The sequence below is a fragment of the Sapajus apella genome, unplaced genomic scaffold (assembly GCF_009761245.1).
Source record: "Sapajus apella isolate SASKATOON/1434 unplaced genomic scaffold, GSC_monkey_1.0 scaffold1, whole genome shotgun sequence".
Classification (NCBI taxonomy): Eukaryota; Metazoa; Chordata; class Mammalia; order Primates; family Cebidae; genus Sapajus; species Sapajus apella.
The window spans coordinates 10,912,372-10,936,240 of NW_022436941.1; the positions used below are offsets into that span (position 1 = coordinate 10,912,372).

Consider the following 23,869-nt stretch of genomic DNA (forward strand, 5'->3'; position numbering starts at 1 on the left):
TTTGGCCAGCCCTGTTGGGCAGGCAGTATCATTCCTTCTCTGAGATAAGAACTTGCCAGAGTCTGCTAGCAAGTAGCAGTTAGGCTTTACACCATGTTCTCTTAGAAGTATTCCCTCTGCTTTCCTAGGGACCCCCAACCTAGACCATGGTTGGCAATATATACACATTGACTGCCACAGAGGTCACAGTAGCCAATTTGGATAAATTGGATCTAAATGTAATTAATTATGTAACTATGGCCTGTGCAACTTTAATTCTATTAAAGTTGCAGCATGAAATTGGGGCAATATAGATGATTACTGGGGAAATAAGAATAGATTTCAGTAAGATATTTCCCTCCTTCCTTTTTTTCTGACTTAAACAGAAATATAGGAAAATAAAACAGGGAGTGAATCTAACTCAGTTGGCAGCACAACCAGATTTTTGCCAGCTACCCAGCAGTTGGTAAAAAAAAAAAAAAAAATTATCAGCTCAAACTTTTCTGATGATTACAGGAGGATGAGGTAGTAAAGAGTTAACAGTATTTTTAAAACATGGTTAATATAGTTTAAATATGAAACCAAAGCTGCTGACAATTTTTGATACTGTTTTGCTCTCTATACAGATATTTAATTTGGGTTGTATATAGTGACTGTTCTGTGACTGTGGTCCTCAGAATTCCTGCTTCCTAAAGGACAAAGCTCAGGCTGGAAGTCTTACAAAGCTTTTATAGAACAAAGTAGAGAAGCCATCATACCACACGTGACATTAACATTCTACAGGACAATTACATTTAATAGTACAATCAACAATCCATTCGTACTGCATGTACATGGTTTTGTTGTTGTTGTTATTTTTTGGGGAAGCTGCAAATGTTTATCTAGAAAAAATTTTAGGAAATTTAAAATAGCTCTGACTGTGGCAGTTTCCTCAGGTGAAAAAGGTAATAATAGTCACTATGGTAACCAAGATGGAGGTAATGACAAGTAAAATCAGACCCATACGACAGAATTTTGATTGCTTCTCTTGTTTCTCTTCCTTTTTCAATAAAGTGTCAAAACCTGGAGTGTACATGTCTCCCAACCAAAACCGCAGGTCATTAGGATTTTCCTAAAAGAAAATTACATGAAGAATATGATTAATCAGTAATCAGTCAGTGTTACAAATTAATTGAGATTGCAGAACAAGACACTGTCATGGGGACTGAAGGTCCATATTCACTCTGTCCTGGGCAAGGCTTCAATGTCATGGCTCACATGAGCGAGACGAGGCTTCCTTGAATAGCATAAATATGCAGCTACAGTCTCCTGGCTGACAAGGAGTCCCTGCAGTTCCAATTTGTAGGTCTGCATCAGAATTAATTAGGAGGCTTTCGTGATTCTTTAATTAAATTCCTCAAATTGGAGGGTCAGAAACACAATGGTGTATCTATCATATTGTAGCCAATTTAGTGTTTCTCACATCCTATAAATAGTGCATGTAATTCAGCATAGTAAGTTGAAATCAAGTGAGAATTCTTTGCTTTAGATGAACCTTTGAGGTTTGATTTTTGTCTGCATGGCAGGAATAAACATGCCTGGTGAGGTTTTCAGTAAATCCAGAAGCTGATTTCCATGGAAGTAGCAGGACTAAAAATCAGGAGTCTCTTCCATGACTCTTGACCCACTGATTTTCCTTGTAGAGGGCTGCCACGTGTCTGGCATGCAGAAACTGTTTGACCTCCTGAGAAAGGGGCCCATTATATTCTTCCCCACGTCCGCTCTTATTTATTCCCCATGTCCCTCTTTCTTTCACAGACTTCATCTTTCCTTCCAGTCCCACAGAATTATCAAGTCAACCTGATCTCCTGTACCTGATAAATCACCTGCAAACTCTATTGTTCATACATTTATAAAAATACATTTTTTTCCTTTTACGTCTCTTGCTATGTTTTGTTGCTGTAGATTTGGTGTCTATGCCTTATATGCAACAAATTTACAATGAATACTCAATCTCTGCTTTCACAAATTAACTTAATGCTTCATTATATTTCACCTGCTTTATTGTAATGGCTTACAGTGGATTGCCCACCCTCTCTTTGCCTCTCCAGTCTCAGTAGACTTAAAGTCCACTTAAGTGTGGCACAGCCAGCTTCCTTTATCAGCCTCAGGGGTCAAAGAACTAGCTTTGGACTTACAGGGGCACTGCTAGGAGAGGACTGTGCATGCATGTATTAATAGAAAGCGACGATAAATTCTGTCGATGGCAATATGATCCTCCCGTTACACTGGTACTAGTTTAAATTGCTTAGTTGTAGAAATGCTAAAATATTAAAATCAAATTTGGATGATTTGTGCAGAAGGATAATGATTTAAAAATCCCCGTCTACCTCACTCTTACCCTTCATTTTATGTCCTAATCAGAGGCCTGCACTTTGTCTGTTAGTTTAATGCCTCTGTTCTCCACTAAGAGCTTCACTAATAGAGAGTATCCTGTCTTACATTCTGCTTCTAGATTTCCTTGGTAATTAAATATGGATTTCTTTTCTTCTCTGGCTTATAAACTCTTAGCCACTTAGAAAAATGGGAGGGACCACAGGGGCTTGAGTTTATAGCATACAGTAGTGCCAAGGTTTCAGAAAATAAGTTAGGGGCTCTGTGAGACATAGACAGGAGTGCAGATGAAAGTTGAATTGATGAGGTATAGGAAGAAATTCTAATGAAAACAAAAGTTATGGCTTCCAGAAGCTTCCCTCAGGAAGTTAATGCTGACAAATAACCTCCTGAGGCCTGTAAACAGGCCTCAGACCTCAGGGTCCACTGCTTTGGAGAGAGGGAGAGTGCACACAGAGGACTGGGTGGAGGAGGGAGCAGGTCCTGATTCTAGCAAAATATGGCACTCATTGTATTTATGGCTCATTCTTCCTAAACATGACTCATGTAATAGTCCAGTTTAAAAAAATACTCCTTATTGCCAGCTTAAAAAAATACTCCTTATTCAATTTCCTAAGCCTAACATTCGAACATTTTTTTAGCTTTATTTCCTAGCCTTATTTTCTCATTATTCTATTACTTAACCTGTAGCTCCTATATTTCTACCTTTGCTTTTGCTACTCCTGATAAAAGAGCCTTCCCACTTAGGCAAACCATCTGTATCTTTTGGAATTCTATACATCCTTCAAGCCCATCATAAGTTTACTTTTCCATGACGTCTTTTTATAATCAAATGTGATTTGTGTCCCTTTTCGATCCTATATGGGACTTTCTTTTCTTTTTAAATTTTCCTCTTTATTTCTTTTCAGTGAAACAAAAACTTCTTTTTATCATATAAAGTGATAACCATTCTTAATATCAAACTTCTGTTCAAGGTTGAAGAAGAAATAAAGAAGCACTGAAGTAATAACATGGAATTATCAGAAAACCTGGCTGATGGTGCTGCTGCTGGCAATGGAGATGACGGACTAATTCCACAAAGAAAGAGCAGAAAACCAAATCAGCAATTTCCTAGGACGGAGAATGAAGCATATTATAGGTAAGCCTATAGCAACTATTAACAAGAGATAATTATGTACTATCAAACTAATCCTAATTTGGGCTAATATTTATAGTGAACAAGTTTTATACTTTTACTAGAATATTCAGCCTTGCCTGGTAATCAGAAAAATGAAAATCAGCAAAAATGAGTTACCGTTTTTTCCAATCATTGATAATTTACTTGAAAAATAACCAGTATTGGCAAAGGTCAGGGAAAAGGCGTTTTCTTTTTTTGTGTGTGAACTTTTATTTTAGGTTCAGGGTTACAGGTATAGGTTTGTTATATGGGTAAAGTATATCATGGGAATTTCGGAGTACTATTTTTTTTTCTTTAAGTAAGTTTAAGATACAAGTACAGAATGTGCAGGTTTATTACATAGCTATACATGTGCCTTGGTGGTTCGCTGCACCTATGAACCCGTCACCCATCATCTAGGCTTTAGACCCGGCCTACATTAGGTATTTGTTTTCTAAATGGACTGGACTCCAACCCAGCTTTGCCTCCCATCCCTCGCAGGCCCCAGTGTGTGTTGTTCCCCTCCTTGTGTCCATGTGTTCTCACTGTTAACTCCCACTAATGAGTGAGAACGCTGCATGGCACTTTTTGTTACTAGTATCATCACCTTCCTTTATGTTGTTCTATAGTTATTGTCTGTTAATTTGCTTAGTTGGATCAACTTTTTGAGGGTAGAGACAGTAACATCCACCTCTATAGTTCCCTTATTTTGCATGAAACAGCAAAAGGAAGAAGCCTTAACATATGGTCAAGAAATGTTGGTAAAATGAATCATTTTTTTTTTCAATAGTAGGGGTGACTTTTTAGATGTCTTTAAGACTCTTGGTAAGGAATGAAAGATTTAAAAAAAGAAAGAAGGGAAAAGAAACACAAGATTATTGTTTCTACGTAGAGCATCTGTTATGGAAGCTTCTCTGGAAAATAGGCTACATACAGGAGGAGATACATTCAATCGAGTAAGAGATTAAGAAACTTCAAAGTTTCTGGACAGTGGGTCTTTTGAGTAGCACCTATTTGAAATTGTAAAAGGTGTGAGTAGGATTCAAGGAGACAGAGTGCTGTCCTCTTCAAAAAAAATAAGAAAGAAAAATTATCTAGTGCTTAAGGTACGGGTCTTAGCACAGATAAACATTTTTAAATGAAGGGTATGTACTTGGACAATGACAGGCCTTCCTGGCCTAGGGCAGGTGGAGACAAGCCAAAGCTGGGTTGGAATCCAGTCCATTCAGAAAACAGAGGGCTGGCTGCTTCCTTGCTTTTCAGGTATTTCAACTTTTTTCATGTGGTGAGGTGATACTAGCAGGGGCAAAGAAAGAAAGAACAACTTTTGTTGGGTTTATGCTGGGTGAATGAGTTCATTGCATACTTTTCCTGTGTTGAAATGTTTTTGTTTTGTTTTGTTACTGAGACACAGGAAAATGACCAAAATGTAAATCTGCAATCTTAAATCACTGAGAGGGCTGAGATAAAATAATCTTTGATGAGAACTTTCTTGCTCAGTGCCTAACACAGAACACTTAATACATATTTTCAAATAAATGTAGAATAGGGAATCAGCTCTTAAGTCTTCATGAACATAAATGTTCATAAACTACCAGAAAACATCATCTTGCAAATTAATTTTCAAAAAAAAACCTTTTACTCTCCTAGAAAACCTTTGTCCTGTGCTACATAATTTTTTTCCTCTCTACACTGTACAGTTGCCAGTAACTATTAAAATTGTAAAACTCAAAAGATATAAACACAGATACTGACTAGGAGTAGGAGGGAGAAAGAAAAGCCAGAGGCCAAAATGCTCTGAAATCTGGAGATTCTGTGCCTAGTGAAGAATAACTGTCACTTCAGTAACCCTTTCTCTTAGGATTATTTGATTGATCTCTCTTATCAATTGAAGAGGGTAAGTCTTAGTTGTGAGTACCTTCAGATGCCCAGAGAGGTTTGTGTGCAGGGAACGTTTGTCATATTCCTCAATGGTCCATGATGGGCTCTTTTTCCTTTCTTCCATAGCTTCCTCCAAACTTAGGTCACCATAGAGTGGGTTATTTTTCATAATTGATGACATGGATGGTGGGGGGCTATCAGCAGTGACAAGGCTCTCTGCACTGGGTCCCCTAATTCGTTGAGCAGCAATGTTATTCTTTTCTCTCTAAGAGGCAAAGAAACAAGGCATCTCTTAGCAACAGGCCTTCTGATAATAGGGAATGCAGTGTAAGCTAACTGTACCTGAAAATGTACTGATTTTACACAGAAATCCAACAGATTAGGACAATGAATGAGAAATGGATTCTCGGGTTTTGTTTGACCTAGAAATCCAACATCGATTGAGTTTTTTCTTTGTGTGATATTGAACAGCTTTACTAATCACTAATTAAAGTGCTGTTTTATAACTACAAAGAAAGAGCCTACAAATTAAAGAGAGTAAATCTCTTTAATTCAAATAGTACAGTAGAATTCTGAACAAAGCCAACTTTTCTCAGGTTATTAATGACATTTTATTTCTCTATTTTTATATTCCATGACTTATAAAAATAGTATTTAATATTGCTATATTAACCTAGAAAAGTCAAAATTAAAAGACATTTTAGTGATATAGCTGAAGTTTCACAAATACTATCATGGCTCCCATTTCAGACAGCTTTGAGGTCTAAGCCAACTTAGCACTATATGTATAATTTACTATCTGTGTGTAAAGACTGGCTGTTAGCTCTGTTACTGACTTTCAAGTTTTTAAAATCTTTTTTTATTAAAGTATAATATGCATATATATAAATACATAGCTCTGTAAATTCTCGCAAACCAAACAAACTCGAGATTCAACACCCAGACCCAGAAACATGACATTACCAGTCATGCTCCCTTCCAGTCAGTCTCCCTCCCCCTGCCCAAAGCGTAACTATAATAGCACCCAAATTCTAATACCATAGGTTAATTTGGACTCGTCTCATATTTTATATAAATAAAATTTTATAATGTGGGCTTTTCTGTGTCTGGCTTGACCTTCAGATTTTTACTTTGTTTTGTTTTTTTCTTAAGTATATCAAGTTTTCATGAAGGTAGAAACTGAAAATTTGTTCATTTTGGAAATTAAATTTTGTTCCTTGGTCAAATACAAATTGAGAAGAATAAAAAAGCTTATAGAGTCTTGCTTCATTTGTCGTAGGGCATCAAGAGAGGAATTTCATATGAGTTAATTTCATATAATATTTAGTCTTTGAAAACAAGTGGCTCATTTCCTTAATTTACAGATATTTTTCAGTAAATGTATGTCACATATTTCAGATACCCAAAATAGAGAATATTTAATAGCAGTTTTATTCTTCTGAGCCATATTTATGATTATCGATACTCTGATGCTGACACTTATTGTTGTATATAGGCAACATTAATTTATATTATATAAGCTAAAGTTGTAAACTGTTATATGTAGTTTCCTTCTGAAACAACTGGCAGGAAAAAAAAATCATGTAGATAAAACCATTCACATTCTCTTCGGTGTTGGTTTTCCCTAATTTTCTTAATCCGTTCATTTTTCAAATACTTAGAGCTCAACTTTCAGATCCTCTCTGACTTTCATAAGTCCTTGGACTGCTCAAAGTCAATTTATATTCTATAAAACTGAAGTTTGCAATAAAATAATTACTCTTCTTAGCTTAGCATTTATCTTAAAGATGGATTGCTTCAAAAGTAATGTTTCTCAATTGAGCAAAAAATAATTTGATAAGAAATTTAACTATGAGCTTAGCGTAATTTTTACTTAATTTGTTTTCTTCAAGGCTAGAGATCTTTGATAATCCCTGAAGAGGGATAATTCTCCTGACATTGACAAATTGACTTTGTCAGGTTGTCTTTACACTGTTGCTTAAGTTTCTTAAATAAGAAAGTTCTGTAAATGAAAATACAGTTTTGGGGAGGTCAAGAAGAAAACATTACACATTCTATTACAATGTATATAGACTTAGAAAATGTAATGTATAAAAATAGCAAAATACTCAGAGATACATTCTAAAAGAACATGCAAACCCTTATCTCTAGATGATATTTTTGAAAGTTGTGATGTTTATTATAGCACATAGTAATATATATTTTTGCACTACATGTGAATTTTATGTCTGAAAGACATGCAAAGGAAAATTAGTATTATACATTTATTATGAATTTAATCATGAAATAGGCAATACTAATTTTGGTTGAGCTTTATTTGTATCTTGATGATGTTTTTTAACATAGCTTTAAGAACATCAACAACACAAAACCCTTCACTCTACTGCACAAGAAAATACATTTACCAGAAGAAAACTCAACAGTAATTCAATTATTTTAATTACTTGGCCACTAAAATAAATTACATTTTTAAATATTTATTTCAAAAAGGTAACACTTCAAAGCTTACCCAGACTTTTCGTTAAGCATACCTTTGTCCATTTTTCATTTATGCACATTTTAATCATTACACACTTTATGTGAAGTAAACTATAATTCAATAAAGAGAGTGAGATAGAAGGCATATTTGGGCAAAGAAAATTAAGTGTACACATTTAATAGGTCATTGTAAAAACTCTAAAAATGTATTTCAGGAAGAAAACGTTGATAACAGAAGGAAAATATTAAGATACAAGAGAAATGTTGTGAGAGAGAAAGAAAGAGAAAAATAAAAAATTGATAAATGTGTCTGTAAATCCAGGCAAGCATTGATTTAGGTGAAATAGAGATAATAATAATTGCTAAATTGTTAATTTTAAAATAAGAGAAATGAGAACACTGGAGTGTCATAAGTTTAACACAGATTTTTTTATCAGAAAATTTTAAGAAATAATTTTAGTGATGAGATAGAGATATTACTAACAAGTAGAGAAAGATTTTACAGATTCTAAGTGAGCAGAGCAGTAGGAAAAAAAATGAAGAATAAACAATCTGTAAAAAACTACAAATAACACAGGTAGAAAATCTCAGAAACAGAAAAATAATTATAAGTAATCACATTTAATGTAAATGGACTAAATTCCCTATTGAAATGACAGAGATTATCAGATCAGATTTTAAAAAGTGAATTAAATTATAAAATATTTACAACAGACATGCCTAAAATATAAAGACAAAGAAAGAATTCAAGTTAAAAAATATGAAAGTATATACTAGACGAATATAAGCAATGAGAACTGGGTGTTGTGACTGACTAAATGCTCACTAATTTTGTTTCCACTTCCTAAGCACAGAGGATATCTGCTTTTCCCAGACTGTTTTTGAATTTATATTGGGGCCACATGTTTTATGTACAATGGCATGTGGATGAAAGATCACTTCCAAGCCTGGTCCCTGAAATCTTTTACAAGTTTTTGGTTCACTTTCTTTTTTTGTGACACTATACACATCTCAGAACTCTTGTCAATGTGCTGTATATAGCAGAAGATGATTATACATATATGATGATATGTATATATTAGGTGATCCATATGGCATGTATAATATATTCATATACTATTATATATAAATATACATATATGTATGTGTATATATATATATATGTGTGTATATACATATATGTGTATATGTGTTTTTTGTTGTTGTTAACAGAAGACTGTGGTAAATCCTTACTAGATGCTCAGCAAACTTAATAAAATTCAACCTTGATGGGTAAAATTCCTGGCAAGATCCTTGGCTTACCCTTTCCCTTTCTTATCTAAAGCCTAATAGAGATCTGATACTGTAAACCCCAAGAAGGAAGGAGCTTGGATTCTACTCTGAAGTGAGTTTCTAAGACATCTATAATATCTACATTGGACTTTGTGTGAAGGAGACATATGTTTTATTAAGTTACTAAACATTTTGATATATTTGTTTCCATGACATAACTTAGCTTGACTAACCACCAAGAAAACAAAAATACACCTCCCCACTCCTGCCAGCACACACACATTAGATGAAATAGACAAGGTCAAAAACTTTGCTAGATATAAAGAATGTTGCTAGAAAATGAATAAAGTTAGTTATCATCAGTAAAGTACTATCATTCTTAACTTATATCTATCTAATAAAATAGTCTCAACATTTATAAAATAGAACTTAAAATAATTACAAGGAGAAATTTATACATGTAATTTTTCTCAAGCATGCAAAACAATCATTAAGAATAAAGAATCTGGATGAGATGGAGACTATTATTCTAAGTGAAGTAACTCAGGAATGGAAAACCAAGCATTGTATGGTTCTCACTGATATGTGGGAGCTAAGCTATGAGGACACAAAGGCATAGGAATAATGCAGTGAAATGATGGGGTCTTCTAGATATACAATCATGTCGTCTGCAAATAGAGACAATTTGACTTCCTCCTTCCCTATTTGAATACCCTTTATTTCTTTTTCTTGCCTGATTGCTCTGGCTAGAACTTCTAGTACTATATTGAATAGGAGTGGTGATAGAGGACATCCTTGTCTAGTGCCACATTTCAAGGGGAATGATTCCAGTTTTTGCCCATTCAGTATGATATTGGCTGTTGGTTTGTCGTAAATAACTTTTATTGTTTTGAGATACGTTCCATCAATACCTAGCTTATTGAGGGTTTTTAGCATAAAGGGCTGTTAAATTTTGTCAAAGGCCTTCTCTGCATCAATTGAGATAGTCATGTGGTTTTTGTCTTTGGTTCTGTTTATGTGGTGAATTACGTTTATAGACTTACGTATATTGAACCAGCCTTGCATCCCCGGGATGAAGCCTACTTGATCATGGTGGATAAGCTTTTTGATGTGCTGTTGCAATCGGCTTCTCAGTATTTTATTGAAGATTTTTGCATCTATGTTCATTATGGATATTGGCCTGAAGTTTTATTTTCTTGTTGAGTCTCTGCCCCCATCGTCTCAGCCCAAAATCTCCTGAAACTGATAAGCAACTTCAGCAAAGTCTAAGGATACAAAATCAACGTGCAAAAACTACATGCATTCCTATACACCAATAACAGACTGAAAGAGAGGCAAATCAAGAACAAACTTCCATTCACAATTGCCACAAAGAGAATAAATACCTAGGAATACAACTAACAAGGAACGTAAAGGACCTCTTCAAGGAGAACTACAAGCCACTGCTCAATGAAATAAGAGAGGACTCAAACAGATGTACAAACATTCCATGTTCATGGTTAGGAAGAATCAATATCGTGAAAATCGCCGTACTGCCCAAAGTAATTTACAGATTCAATGCTATCCCCATCAAGCTACCAATGACCTTCTTCGCAGAGCTGGAAAAAACCACCTTAAACTTCATATGGAACCAAAAGAGAGCCTGCATAGCCAAGTCAATTCTAAGCAAAAAGAACAAAGCAGGAAGCATCACACTACCAGACTTCAAACTATACTACAAGGCTACAGTAATCAAAACAGCATGGTACTGGTACCAAAACAGAGATATAGACCAATGGAACAGAACAGAGGTCTCGGAGGCAACGCAACATATCTACAACCATCTGCTCTTTGACAAACCTGACAAAAAAAAGCAATGGTGAAAGGATTCCCTGTTTAATAAATGGTGTTGGGAAAACTGGCTAGCCATGTGCAGAAAGCAGAAACTGGACCCCTTCCTGATGCCTTACACTAAAATTAACTCCAGATGGATTAAAGACTTAAACATAAGACCTAACACCATAAAAACTCTAGAAGAAAATCTAGGCAAAACCATTCAGGACATAGGTGTAGGCAAAGACTTCATGACCAAAACACCAAAAGCATTGACAACAAAATCCAAAATATACAAATGGGACCTAATCAAACTCCACAGTTTCTGCACAGCAGAAGAAACAGTCATTAGAGTGAATTGGCAACCAACAGAATGGGAAACAATTTTTGCAGTTTACCCATCTGACAAAGGGCTGATATCCAGAATTTACAAAGAACTAAAACAGATTTACAAGAAAAAAAACTAACAAGCCCATTCAAAAGTGGGCAAAGGATATGAACAGATACTTTACAAAAGAAGACATACATGAGGCCTACAAACATATGAAAAAATGCTCATCATCACTGGTCATCAGAGAAATGCAAATCAAAACCACATTGAGATACCATCTTACGCCAGTTAGAATGGCGATCATTAAAAAATCTGGAGAGGCCAGGCGCGGTGGCTCAAGCCTGTAATCCCAGCACTGTGGGAGGCCGAGGCGGGTGGATCACGAGGTCAAGAGATCGAGACCATCCTGGTCAACATGGTGAAACCCCGTCTCTACTAAAAATACAAAAAATTAGCTGGGCATGGTGGTGCGTGCCTGTAATCCCAGCGAGTCAGGAGGCTGGGGCAGGAGAATTGCCTGAACCCAGGAGGCGGAGGCTGCGGTGAGCCGAGATCGCACCATTGCACTCCAGCCTGGGTAACAAGAGCGAAACTCCGTCTCAAAAAAAAAAAAAAAAAAAAAAAATCTGGAGACAACAGATGCTGGAGAGGATGTGGAGAAATAGGAACACTTTTACACTGTTGGTGGGAGTGTAAATGAGTTCAACCACTGTGGAAGACAGTGTGGCGATTCCTCAAGGACCTAGAAATAGAAATTCCATTTGACCCAGCAATCCCATTACTGGGTATATATCCAAAGGATTATAAATTATTCTGCTATAAGGACACGTGCACACGAATGTTCATTGCAGCACTGTTTACAATAGCAAAGACTTGGAACCAACCCAAATGCCCATCGACGATAGACTGGACAGGGAAAATGTGGCACATATACACCATGGAATATTATGCAGCCATCAAAAACAATGAGTTTGTGTCCTTTGTAGGGACATGGATGAATCCTGGAAACCATCATTCTCAACAAACTGACAAAAAAGCAGAAGATCAAACACCGCATGTTCTCACTCATAGGCGGGTGTTGAACAATGAGAACACATGGACACAGGGAGGGGAGCACTACACACTGGGGTCTGTTGGGGGGAAATAGGGGAGGTATGGTGAGGGGTGGGGAGCTGGGGAGAGATAGCAAGCGGAGAGATGCCTGATGTACGTGATGGGGAGGAAGGCAGCAAACCACACTGCCACGTGTTTACCTATGCAACAATCTTGCATGTTCTTCACATGTACCCCAAAACCTAAAATGCAATAAAATAAATAAATGGGAAAAAAAAGAATAATGCAGTGAAGTTTGAAGACTTGAGGGGAAGAGTAAGAGGGGGGTAAGGGATAGAAGACTACAAATATGGTGCAGTATACACTGCTCAGGTGATGGGTGCATCAAAATCTCACAAACCACCACTAAAGAACTTACTCATGTAACTAAATACCACCTGTACTCAATAACTTATGAAAAAAGAAGAATAAAGAAGATATGAACCATAAAATAAAAATACTTGTTTAAGTGACATATATGGACCTCTTTATTAAACAACTGAAAATATTCATTTTTAAAATATACACTGAAAATTTCATAAAATTGATAACATGTTAAATTCTAAAAAATTTTTTAAAGATTCAATATTACATGGACCAAGATTTTAGACCATTAACAACTTAGCTATAAACTAAAACATAAAATACCACATTCTGCAAACATTTAAAAATATATTTCAAAGAATGAATAATAAACATTTTAAAATTTAGGACACAATGAAAGTGAGAAATGCTACGTTACAAAATTATTGGCTGGATCTGAGATGGTTTTTTTGTTTGTTTTGTTTTGTTTTTTTGAGTCAGAGTTTCGCTCTTGTTACCCAGGCTGGAGTAAAATGGCGCGATCTTGGCTCACCGCAACCCCTGCCTCCTGGGTTCAAGCAATTCTCCTGCCTCAGCCTCCCCAGTAGCTGGGCCTACAGGTGCACGCCACCATGCCAAGCTAATTTTTGTATTTTTAGTAGAGACGGGGTTTCACCATGTTGACCAGGATGGTCTCCATCTCTTGACCTAGTGATCCACCTGCCTTGGCCTCCCAAAGTGCATGAGCCATTGCACCCAGCCTGAAATGGTATTTTGAGAGAATATTATGGACATATATGCTTGCATTATAAAACAGAATAAGAAAATTAATGAGGTATTAAACATTCAATTCAAAGTCTTAGAAACAAAGCCACAGAGTAAATATAAGGAAATAGTCAAAATGAAATAATAAATGTAAAGACAGAAATCAACACATATTAAAGAGAATAAACATATACAATGGAGAGGATAAAGTTGAAAGCTATGTTTTTTTTTGAAAAACACATTGAAAATATCTCTGGTAATACTGTTTAAGAAAAATAATAGAGACACAAATCCACCCAGTTAGGAATTGAGAAGAGACACGACAGAGATTAAGAAACAATTGGAAAATAAACAGAGTGACTTTAAACATTTATATGCAGTTGGACAATTTCTTACATAATATAACTTACCAAACTTAATTAAGAAAAAATAAAAATGTTAATAAACTTGTGATGATTTGACTAGTCGAATCAACAGTTTAAAATCTCCTCCAAACATACACATTAAAGAACAGCAGGCCAGAGGGTTTTGCAGTCAACTTCTATCATTTTCAAAATATATAATTCCTTAGCCAAATTCTTCCAGAAAAATAGGAAAAGAAGGAACAATCTCCAGGTCACTTTTGAAGTTAGTATAAACTTCATATGAGGAAAGTAAAAGAAAATTAAAAGCCAATTTCTCTTATACACATAAATGGAAAAGTATAAATGCAATATTAATGAACAGAATCCTAAAATATATACAAATTATACATAACAAGATAAAACTGATTTTTACCAGTTAAAGATGTTATACCAACAGGATGGTTTAATATTAGAATATTAATGAAATTTACCACGTTAACAGGAGAAAACCATTAAATAGTTCAGAAAAAGGTCACTAGTTCAGAAAAAGTTTAGAAAAAGACAGTAGTTCAGAAAAAGACTTTCAAAATATTCAAACATATTCAAAGCAAAATCTCTTAGTGAACTAGAACTGGTATAAAATTTTCTTAAGCTAATTAAGCCAATGGGCCCCAAACTTAGAACAGAGTTTACTTAATGGTTTAATATCAGAAAAACATATTTTAGTGTCAAAATTAATACAAGGATGCAAGTAATCACAATGTCCAAATAATTTTGCAGTGGAAGCTCAAAGCAATGCAAAAAGCATAGAAACATAAGTAAATCAAAGAAATAAGGATTATAAATAATCAAACAAATAGCAGATGATCTGATTATCTACAGAGATGTTCACAGGCAAAACAAGAGATTTTAACACACTTCCTGGATTCAAAATCAGTATATAATGATCGATAGTATGCATGCTCTATTATAAAACAAGACTTAAAAGGTACTATTATCAAGAGTAAAAATAAGTATTTATATATAAACCTAACAATTACACGGAATAGTTCTTTGTGGAGAATTATATTATTGAAGGCCAGATGAAGAACTGAATAAATGGAAAGATATGTCATGTTCATGGATTGAGGAATAAAGGTCATAAAGATTTCTATTTTCCCCATTTTGATCTATACATTCAGAGTAATGCTTATCGTAATCTTAATGAAAACAAGGCATTTTTTGTGTATTTCATGTGTGAGCACATAGACAAACTTTCACAGAAAATCGGCTCATTTGTGAACACAAAATTTCTGTTCTTAATTGTTGGAATGGTAAGCTTTATAAAGCACATATTTGATTGTGTTATTCTTCTGCTTAAATTTTTCACTGATTCTTCAAAATTTTCAGGATAAAATTCAAAATCTTAGACAAAGCCCACAGGCCCACCTTAATATGATGCAGGCCTTTCTGAAACCTTATCTCCTGCCCTTCTGTGCATATAACCAGGGCTGTTGGTGCTTACACGTGGTACTATGACATACGAGGTACCTTTAATACAGGCTTTCGTGCCAGAGGCATTTGGGTCTCAAATAAGACAGTTTGGTGGGGCAATTTAGGTGTTATTTCTGGGAATATACCATCCAAGGCTAATTCCTGAATCCTATAAATTTAGTATAACTTGGTTCACTGAACAACTTGATGATGCTATCAATCTGCTTCCTAGATAATATGAGCACCTGCAAAGTACACATTTGTTTTTTTTAATTTTTTTTATTATACTTTAAGTTCTGGGGTATATGTGCACATCTTGCAGGATCGCTACATAGGTATACACATGCCATGGTGGTTTGCTACCATCATTCCCCTGTCACCTACATTAGGTATTTCTCCCAATGTTATCCCTCCCCAATCCCCCCACCCCCCACTATCCCTCTCCTGGCCCCCCAACCCCCAACAGACCCCAGTGTATGATGTTCCCCTCCCTGTGTCCATGTGTTCTCATTGTTCAACACCCACCTATGAGTGAGAACATGTGGTATTTGGTTTTCTGTTCTTGTGTTAGTTTGCTGAGAATGATGGTTTCCAGTTTCATCCATGTCCCTGCAAATGACATGAACTCATCCTTTTTTATGGCTACATAGTATTCCATGGTGTATAGGTGCCACATTTTTTTATCCAGTCAATCATTTATGGGCATTTGGGTTGGTTCTAGGTCTTTGCTATTGTAAATAGTGCCACAATGAACATATGTCTTTATAATAGAACAATTCATAATCCTTTGGTTATATGCCCAGTAATGGAATTGCTGGGTCAAATGGAATTTCTATTTCTAGGTTCTTGAGGAATCACCACACTGTCTTTCATAACGCTAATTTACACTCCCACCAACAGTGTAAAAGTGATCCTATTTCTCCACATCCTCTCCAGCATCTGTTGTCTTCAGACTTAATGGTCACCATTCTAACTGGCATGAGATGGTATCTCAATGTGGTTTTGATTTGCATTTCTCTAATGACCAGTGATGATGAGCATTTTTCCATATGTTTGTTGGCTGCGTAAATGTCTTCTTTTGAAAAGTGTCTATTCATATCCTTTGCCCACTTTTTGATGGAATTGTTTTATTTCTTGCAAATTTGTTTTAGTTCTTTGTAGATTCTGGATATTAGTCCTTTGTCAGATGGGTAGCTTGCCAACCTTTTTTTCCCATTCTGTTGGTTGCCAGTTCCCTCTAATGCTTGTTTCTTTTGCTATGCAGAAGCTCTTAAGTTTAATTAGATCCCATTTGTCTATTTTGGCTTTTGTTGCCATTGCTTTTGGTGTTTTAGTCATGAAGTCCTTGCCTGTGCCTATGTCCTGAATTGTATTGCCTAGGTTTTCTACTAGGGTTTTTATGGTCTTAGGTCTTATGTTTAAATCTTTAATCCATCTGGACTTAATTTTTGTATAAGTTTAAAGGAAGGGAAAGTACCACACTTTCATCTAATATAAAGCTTAGAAAGGAGAAACTATTACATTGTGCAGCACTGTCCCTTCCTTCCTTCCTCCCTTCCTCCCTCCCTCCCTCCCTTCCTCCCTCCCTCCCTTCCTTCCTTCCTTCCTTTCTTTGACAGAGTCTTGATCTGTTGCTTGGGCTGGAGTGCAGTGGTGTGAGCTTCGCTAACTGCAAACTTTGCTTTCCAGCTTCAGGCGTTTCTTATGCTTCAGTCTCCTGAGTAGCTGGGATTAAAGGCCATGCCACCATGCCAGGATAATTTTTCTATTTTTAGTATAGATGGGGTTTTTCCATGTTGACCAGTCCAACCTTGAACTCCTGGCCTCAAGTGATCTGCCCACCTTGGCCTGCAAAGTTCTGGGATTACAGGAGTGAGCCACGACGCCCAGCGCCAGCACTGTTCTTTACAACATAATAAATGGAAGATTGAAAATAGAGACAGTCTTGGGAAGGCATGATGTGTGTTCGGAGACAGAAGAAATACAGTTATACACAAAAAAACCCATGACAGAAAGGAGATACATTTGAATTTATGGGAAAAAGAGTGTGATTGGATTGTGCAGAAAGATGATTAGGAAATAAATTCAGTAAATGACATTGTCTAGAAATCAATGGAAGAGCAGCCTGTCACCCTTAGCCTTTGCCTCCATCTCACAGGTTTAGTCTGGAATGCTCCTTGATTCTGAAACTGATGTGATAGAAGCTAGGAAAAGATACAACAAAGAAATTAGTCTGAAAATATTCTTATGTGCAACTGCTAATTAGAAAATTAAGACCCACCACCATAAATGAAAAATGAAAAACACATTTTTCTTTCTTGCCCTTTGAATAAACTTTAAGGTTGGGATACACGTGCTGAACATGCAGGTTTGTTAGGTATAGATGTGCCATGGTGGTTTGCTGCACTCATCAACCCATCATCTAGGTTTTAAGCCCTGCATGCATTAGGTATTTGTCTTAATGCTATCCCTCCCCTAGCCTCTCAACCCCTGAGAGGCCCCAGTATGTGATGTTCCCCTCCCTGTGTCCACATTTTCTCATTGTTTAACTCCTGCTTATGAGTGAGAGCATGTGGTGTTTGGTTTTCTCTTCCTGTGTTAGTTTTTTGAGAATGATGGTTTCCAGCTTCATCTATGTCCCTGCAAAGGACATGAACTCATTCTTTTTTATGGCTGCATAGTACTCCATGATGTATATGTGCCACATTTTCTTTATCCAGTCTATCATTGATGGGCATTTGGGTTGGTTCCAAGCCTTTGCTCTTGTAAACAGTGCTGCAATAAACATACGTGTGTATGTGTCTTTATAGCAGAATGATTTATAATCCTTTGGGTATATAACCAGTAATGGGATTGCTAGGTCCAATGGTATTCCCGGTTCTAGATCTTTCAGGAATCACCACACTGTCTTCCAAAATGGTTGAACTAGTTTACACTCCCACCAACAGTGTAAAAGTGTTCCTATTTCTCCACATCCTCTCCAGCATCTGTTGTTTCCTGACGTTTTAATGATTGCCATTCTAACTGGTCTGAGATGGTATCACATTGTGGTTTTGATTTGCATTTCTCTAATGACCAGTGATGAGCTTTTTGTCATATGTTTGTTGGCTGCATAAATGTCTTCTTTTGAGAAGTGTCTGTTCGTATCCTTTGCCTACTTTTGGATGGGGTTGTTTGAAAAACACATATTTTATCACTTATTTTTTTTTTAAATCAGCTTTTCTTTTCATTACTTGTTTCATAAAGGGGCTGGCAGACATATTTGGAATATATTTCTTTTTTTTCTTTTTTGAGACGGAGTTTCGCTCTTGTTACCCAGGCTGGAGTGCAATGGCGCGATCTCGGCTCACCGCAACCTCCGCCTCCCGGGTTCAGGCAATTCTCCTGCCCCAGCCTCCTGACTCGCTGGGATTACAGGCACGCGTCACCATGCCCAGCTAATTTTTTGTATTTTTAGTAGAGACGGGGTTTCACCATGTTGACCAGGATGGTCTCGATCTCTTGACCTCATGATCCACCCGCCTCGGCCTCCCACAGTGCTGGGATTACAGGCTTGAGCCACCGTGCCCGGCCTGGAATATATTTCTAAATGCCTTCATCAGATACGTCCCCCAAATCATTTTAACAATTAGAAACATTAGATTTTGGTGAATGCTTCTTTATTGCACTGTCATAAAATTTATTGTGAAGCTTCTTTATTTCTCTGGTGAAAGAATTTAAGGAAAAGTTTAAATATGGTAGAATCAAATAATATCTGTGTATACTCTCTGTAAATATGGCAGACCTGAGTATTTACGTAGATGGTAATTACAATGTTCCTGGTTACTGACTTGACTGAGAACATCACTGCTTAATTTTCTAGATTGAGGCTGTGTATAGGGACTCATGCCTGTAATCAAGCACTTTGGGAAGCTGAGGGGGTTGGATCGCTTGAGGTGAGAAGTTCGAGACCAGCCTGGCCAACATGGCAAAACCCCATCTCTACTAAAAACACAACAGTTAGCCAGACATGGTGGAGAGCACCTGTAATCCCAGATACTTGGGAGGCTGAGGCACAAGAATCACTTGAATCTGGAAGGCAGAGGTTGCAGCAAGCCGAGATTGTACCACTGCACTCTAGCCTGGGTGACAGAGTAAGACTCTGTCTCAGAAAAAAAAAAAAAAAAAGAAAGAAAAGAAAGAAGGAAATAGATTGAATGGTATTGCTTTAGCTCATATAAAAAAATGGCCTGGAGAATTTTCTCTGAAAGTGGAAAGTGAATTTTAAAAATTAGTTGATAAATCATTGATATAAAATGCATATATAAGAATTCAACTTGACATTTCCAATCTAGGGTGTCTCCGTTTTAACTGCTGAGTTACCACTAGTTTAAAGGTAATGACTTCAGGTTAAGTGTTTTGCCAGTCCATAAGGTAGTCTGTACCCCAAACACCATGCACTTGTGTGGTGTGGGAAGAAAGGATCAGTTGACACAACTCTGGAATTTGTATAGATTTCATGTGGTATTGTATCTACTGCTTGGGTTGGTCACACAGGTTGACATATGTATTGAGTACATCCCCCCCAACCACCATGTGCACACACACGCATGTGTGCACACACATACACACACCCCTTCATCCACAATATTTATAAAATAATGGAAACAGGATTACCTGCTAATACATTCTAATAAGATGATTACTTAAATACATTTTGAAATACTAATATAAATAACAGTCCACATGTACATACTTCCATACATATCCGTGCTCTTTTATAGGAAAATATGGCTCTCAATTGTTTTTACCTCATATTTCATTTGCTCTCACTTTTAGGGAAATATATAAAATAAATATTATCCTAATATTGCAAGTGGAAATACCGAGGCATGAATTGATTAAGGGCCATGATAGATGTCTCTAAAACTGGTTTATTGTAAATCTGAGATAAGAAACCAAGTGTCTAACTTCTTTATTCCATGTTCTTCACATTGACTTACTGACTCCCCAATAGAGTTAGAGCTTTAAATTAAGAACTTTTCGGTAGCTACCACCTTATGTGTGCCTAACACCTCAATATACTTGTATATTCACTGTCTTCTTCCAGGTATCATGGCAAATATTTAAAACTTCTATATGGCTATTTCCATGACATTTATTATTTTATCCAATGAATATATCAATCATAGATTTTAAGACCCACCCCCAAAAGAGCATTATTTATTGATGCATTGCAAAATGAAGTAGTGAATATCATTGTTATTACTCATACTTTGTGCCACACCTACCTGATTATCTGAATTTGTACTTGATGTACTGTCTTGCCTCTCTCCATGCCTTATTAATACCCAGTTAGGACACTGGCCTTCTCTAGGTCACTTAACATTTCTTCTTAGGATAAAAGGATAACTGAATCAAGTTTATAATGATTAACAACACATATTCAAAGACCTGTGAAGCAGAAGTTTACCTCTTTGGTTTTTTTTTTTTTTTTTTTTGGATAACTATTTCCACCCAATGGAGCCTGTAGAAAAAATTTCCTTTTAAAAATTTGCATTTCATTTGGGTTTAGGAACAACATTCAACAGTTTTAAACTGTGAAGTTCCACATGAAGGAAATAGGTCAACTTCAGTACCAAACAAAAGATGTTAGATCAATGTGTTCCAACCTCAAAGGAATTTATTGGATATGTTTTCTTAGACTAAACTGCATAGCATAGAAGGGCCAAGTTTTCTGAACTGATTTTTGAATCATTTTATTCTATGATATAAACAATAAGGAGGAAAAAGGGAGGACTTTTATTTCATTTAAAACTGAAAAAAGAACACCTACAAATACAACAACAACAACATGGCTGGGTATGAAATGACAGAAGGGTCTGAGAATTACCAAAGTAATTGATGCAAAATTCAAAAAATGCAAGTTGTCATAATAGGCTGCCTTACAATGGAAATAAATTAAAATCCTTATAGGTGGAGGAAACACTTACATAATCATTTGAGTGTACTTGATTTTGAATGATCTCATGATAAAGGTCCCGAGGAGCCCACAAACATACCACAAAGGAGTCACTTTACACCAGGAATCATGAGTAGCAACTGTTCTTAAAAGAAAACAAATTTCTGTTCAGGGAATTTGAACGACTCCAAAGGATTTAATGACTTGCAGGGGTTTGTAGGTCAGTCACATCTGTTCTGTAATGAAATGCTTCTTCCTGTTTCTAAATTGACTAACTCTTAACCCCATTAGCCTTCATGTCTTAAAAGAAAGGTTATTCCTGTTTCATTAGCTGTGCAACAGTTAAGGCCTTTATGTTTATTTCAGCAGATGGAACTCATCACAATTTTATTCTTCTCTTTTGGTCAGCAAAAAGAAGGAAAATACGAACGAAAAGAGAAATAAAACCTGCATTGGATTTGAAGGTCTGATTGGTATGTCTTGTCCACATGGACACTTGTGGAAAATAAGAATATCTATAATAATAACTAACAATTTTTCAAGGTGGAGAATTTGCTATATTTTTTTTCTCCTTCAATGATTAGGTTTCCATTGTTCTGTTGTTGTCTGTGTATGCTATGCAAGGGAGCTAGCGTAAGGGAGGCAGGCACAAGATCTCCAGCTGTTTTAGAGGCTTGTTTATGCCCACAACATAAACTTCTGATGCTTTATGCTTAGATTACACCAAAAGATAGAGACGGAAGCTTTTCCCCCCCACAAGCCTTTTGTGTGAATATAATTAATTTGAAAATGTTTGAAGGGAAGGAGTAAATGAGGGCCACATGAAACCTAAAATGAGGATAGGCAGAGAAACTAATGCTTGGAGGGGAATTAAAGAATTCACATATTTTATAAAGATATTGAGGAAAAGTTTCTAATGTTAAGGAATAGCGAAAGACTAAGTTGGAAGACAGAGTAGCCACCTTCATAAAAGATGAAACGGCAGAGAGCAAGAAAGAAACAAGCCCCCATCCTGGTATTTTTGTGCCCCTAGATCTTACCTGTGAGTAGACAAGGTTTTGCCAGTGTTGTGCAGCAGGATAATTTCCACCCGGAAACCTTGCCAGGCTGGCATGAAGGAGGGCTGAGCTCCTCATTAAAGACTTTACATCAAGCTGCAGGAATTTGTCAGGATGATTGTTATTTGGCAAAACAGAGAGATCCATGTCTCCCTTCACCTACAGTGGAAAACAAAGGCAGGCAAAACTGCTCCTGTCAGAGGCCTCCATTATTAATGAGCCTGAGGATGCTCCGACTGGCATCTGAAACCAGGTCTGTCAGCTGCACACAGCCACTACTCTTGAAATGATACATCACTGTACAGGGACAAAGAAACAAAGCAGCAAGCACATTGCCCTACCTTTCTTACACACGTGTACATTGAGGGTGCTTGAATGGAACAGATGGGACTGCGCTCATTAAAATTAACAGGATGACAGAATTAGATATGTGTAGCACTTAATGTCTCTTCATTCAGAATTAGAAATAACAATTTAAGGGAAACTATTGTTTGAATAAAGGCTGCCAGATCTCAGTGTTCCAACCCACAATGTGGAGGACAGGAAACACTCACATATAGAGAGACACTGCTTGATTTTTCTCTTTGAACATTGCTGAGCCAACTAGGACCTGCCTCCGCAGCCTCACATGTGATATGTGGGATTGTATTTCTTCTCATGTTTTGACTCCCAGAGCTGCAACTCCTGTGAAACCTAACCAGGTTTAGGTTGTCAGCTTTGTTCTGAGGACAGAAATGCCAAGAATTTGCTTGATAGTTTGCTGCAGTAATTTAGTGCCCCAATCTACTACCTTGACTCATTCACTGTCTTAGGTCCCTTTAACTCTGCCCCTAGCTATATGTGCTCTGAAGAATGTGCTTTGGTGTTCACATGGCACATTTGGACCCCCCCAAAAAATCATGGCTGCTAAGTTTAGATGACAGCCTCTTCTAAGTGAACTCATGTGCTGTTAAGAGAGCCAAGGCGGTGGGAGTGAGGCTGCAGGCAGTTATAGCCAGCCAGCAGGTGGTGATGATTTCAATTGAGATATGCTTTCCTTACAAGGCACTCTGCTTTAGATGACCCATACGTCTCTCTGGGAAAGTATGGATTTCTATATGGAGGGAGCGGAAACTTTCCCATTTGTGAGAAGGCAAAGGAGAGATATTATTAGCAGTTTCTGAAAGACATAGGCGGTATGTTAATTTTGCATCTCTATAAACCCCTCTGACTCAGCAGAAAAGTTTCTCTTCCAGGGGCAGTAGGGTTACATGTGGAATGTATCAGCACTAGATCGCAGAAGAGTGCCATACCGCTTACAAGAGTCAGCAGCCAGGATGTTCTTGAATCAAGCAAGACACTGGAGAGTACTTATCTTCTTCACAGCAATAAACAAGAGGGGGTGTGTTAAAAAAATATCTGCCCTACTTATAGTTGTGAAACGGAATTAAGCAGTTAATGTTTTTTCTAAGAATGTTTTGGACCCAAACTCTATCACTGTTTTACAATATTTAAAATAGGTTTGGATTGTTTTATAAATGCATTTACTGGAGAAAGCAATAGGTACTTCATAATAATAGTTAATAACAAAACAGTGAAACCACAAATGTTTCAAGAATCAAGTGTATTATG

The 23,869-nt window shown here is 36.6% G+C and overlaps 1 protein-coding gene across 1 annotated transcript; it reads right to left on the minus strand.

Annotated features, from left to right (window-relative positions):
• Positions 1–688: 688 nt before the first annotated feature.
• Positions 689–22,675, minus strand: MINAR2 (membrane integral NOTCH2 associated receptor 2). The gene is made up of 3 exons (XM_032261393.1): positions 22,241–22,675; positions 5,427–5,654; positions 689–1,090 (listed from the first exon to the last, which is right to left on the minus strand). Exons 1-3 carry the CDS (start codon positions 22,403–22,405, stop codon positions 911–913), a joined length of 573 nt encoding a protein of 190 aa, XP_032117284.1. The 5' UTR covers positions 22,406–22,675; the 3' UTR covers positions 689–910.
• Between the last annotated feature and the right edge of the window lie 1,194 nt (positions 22,676–23,869).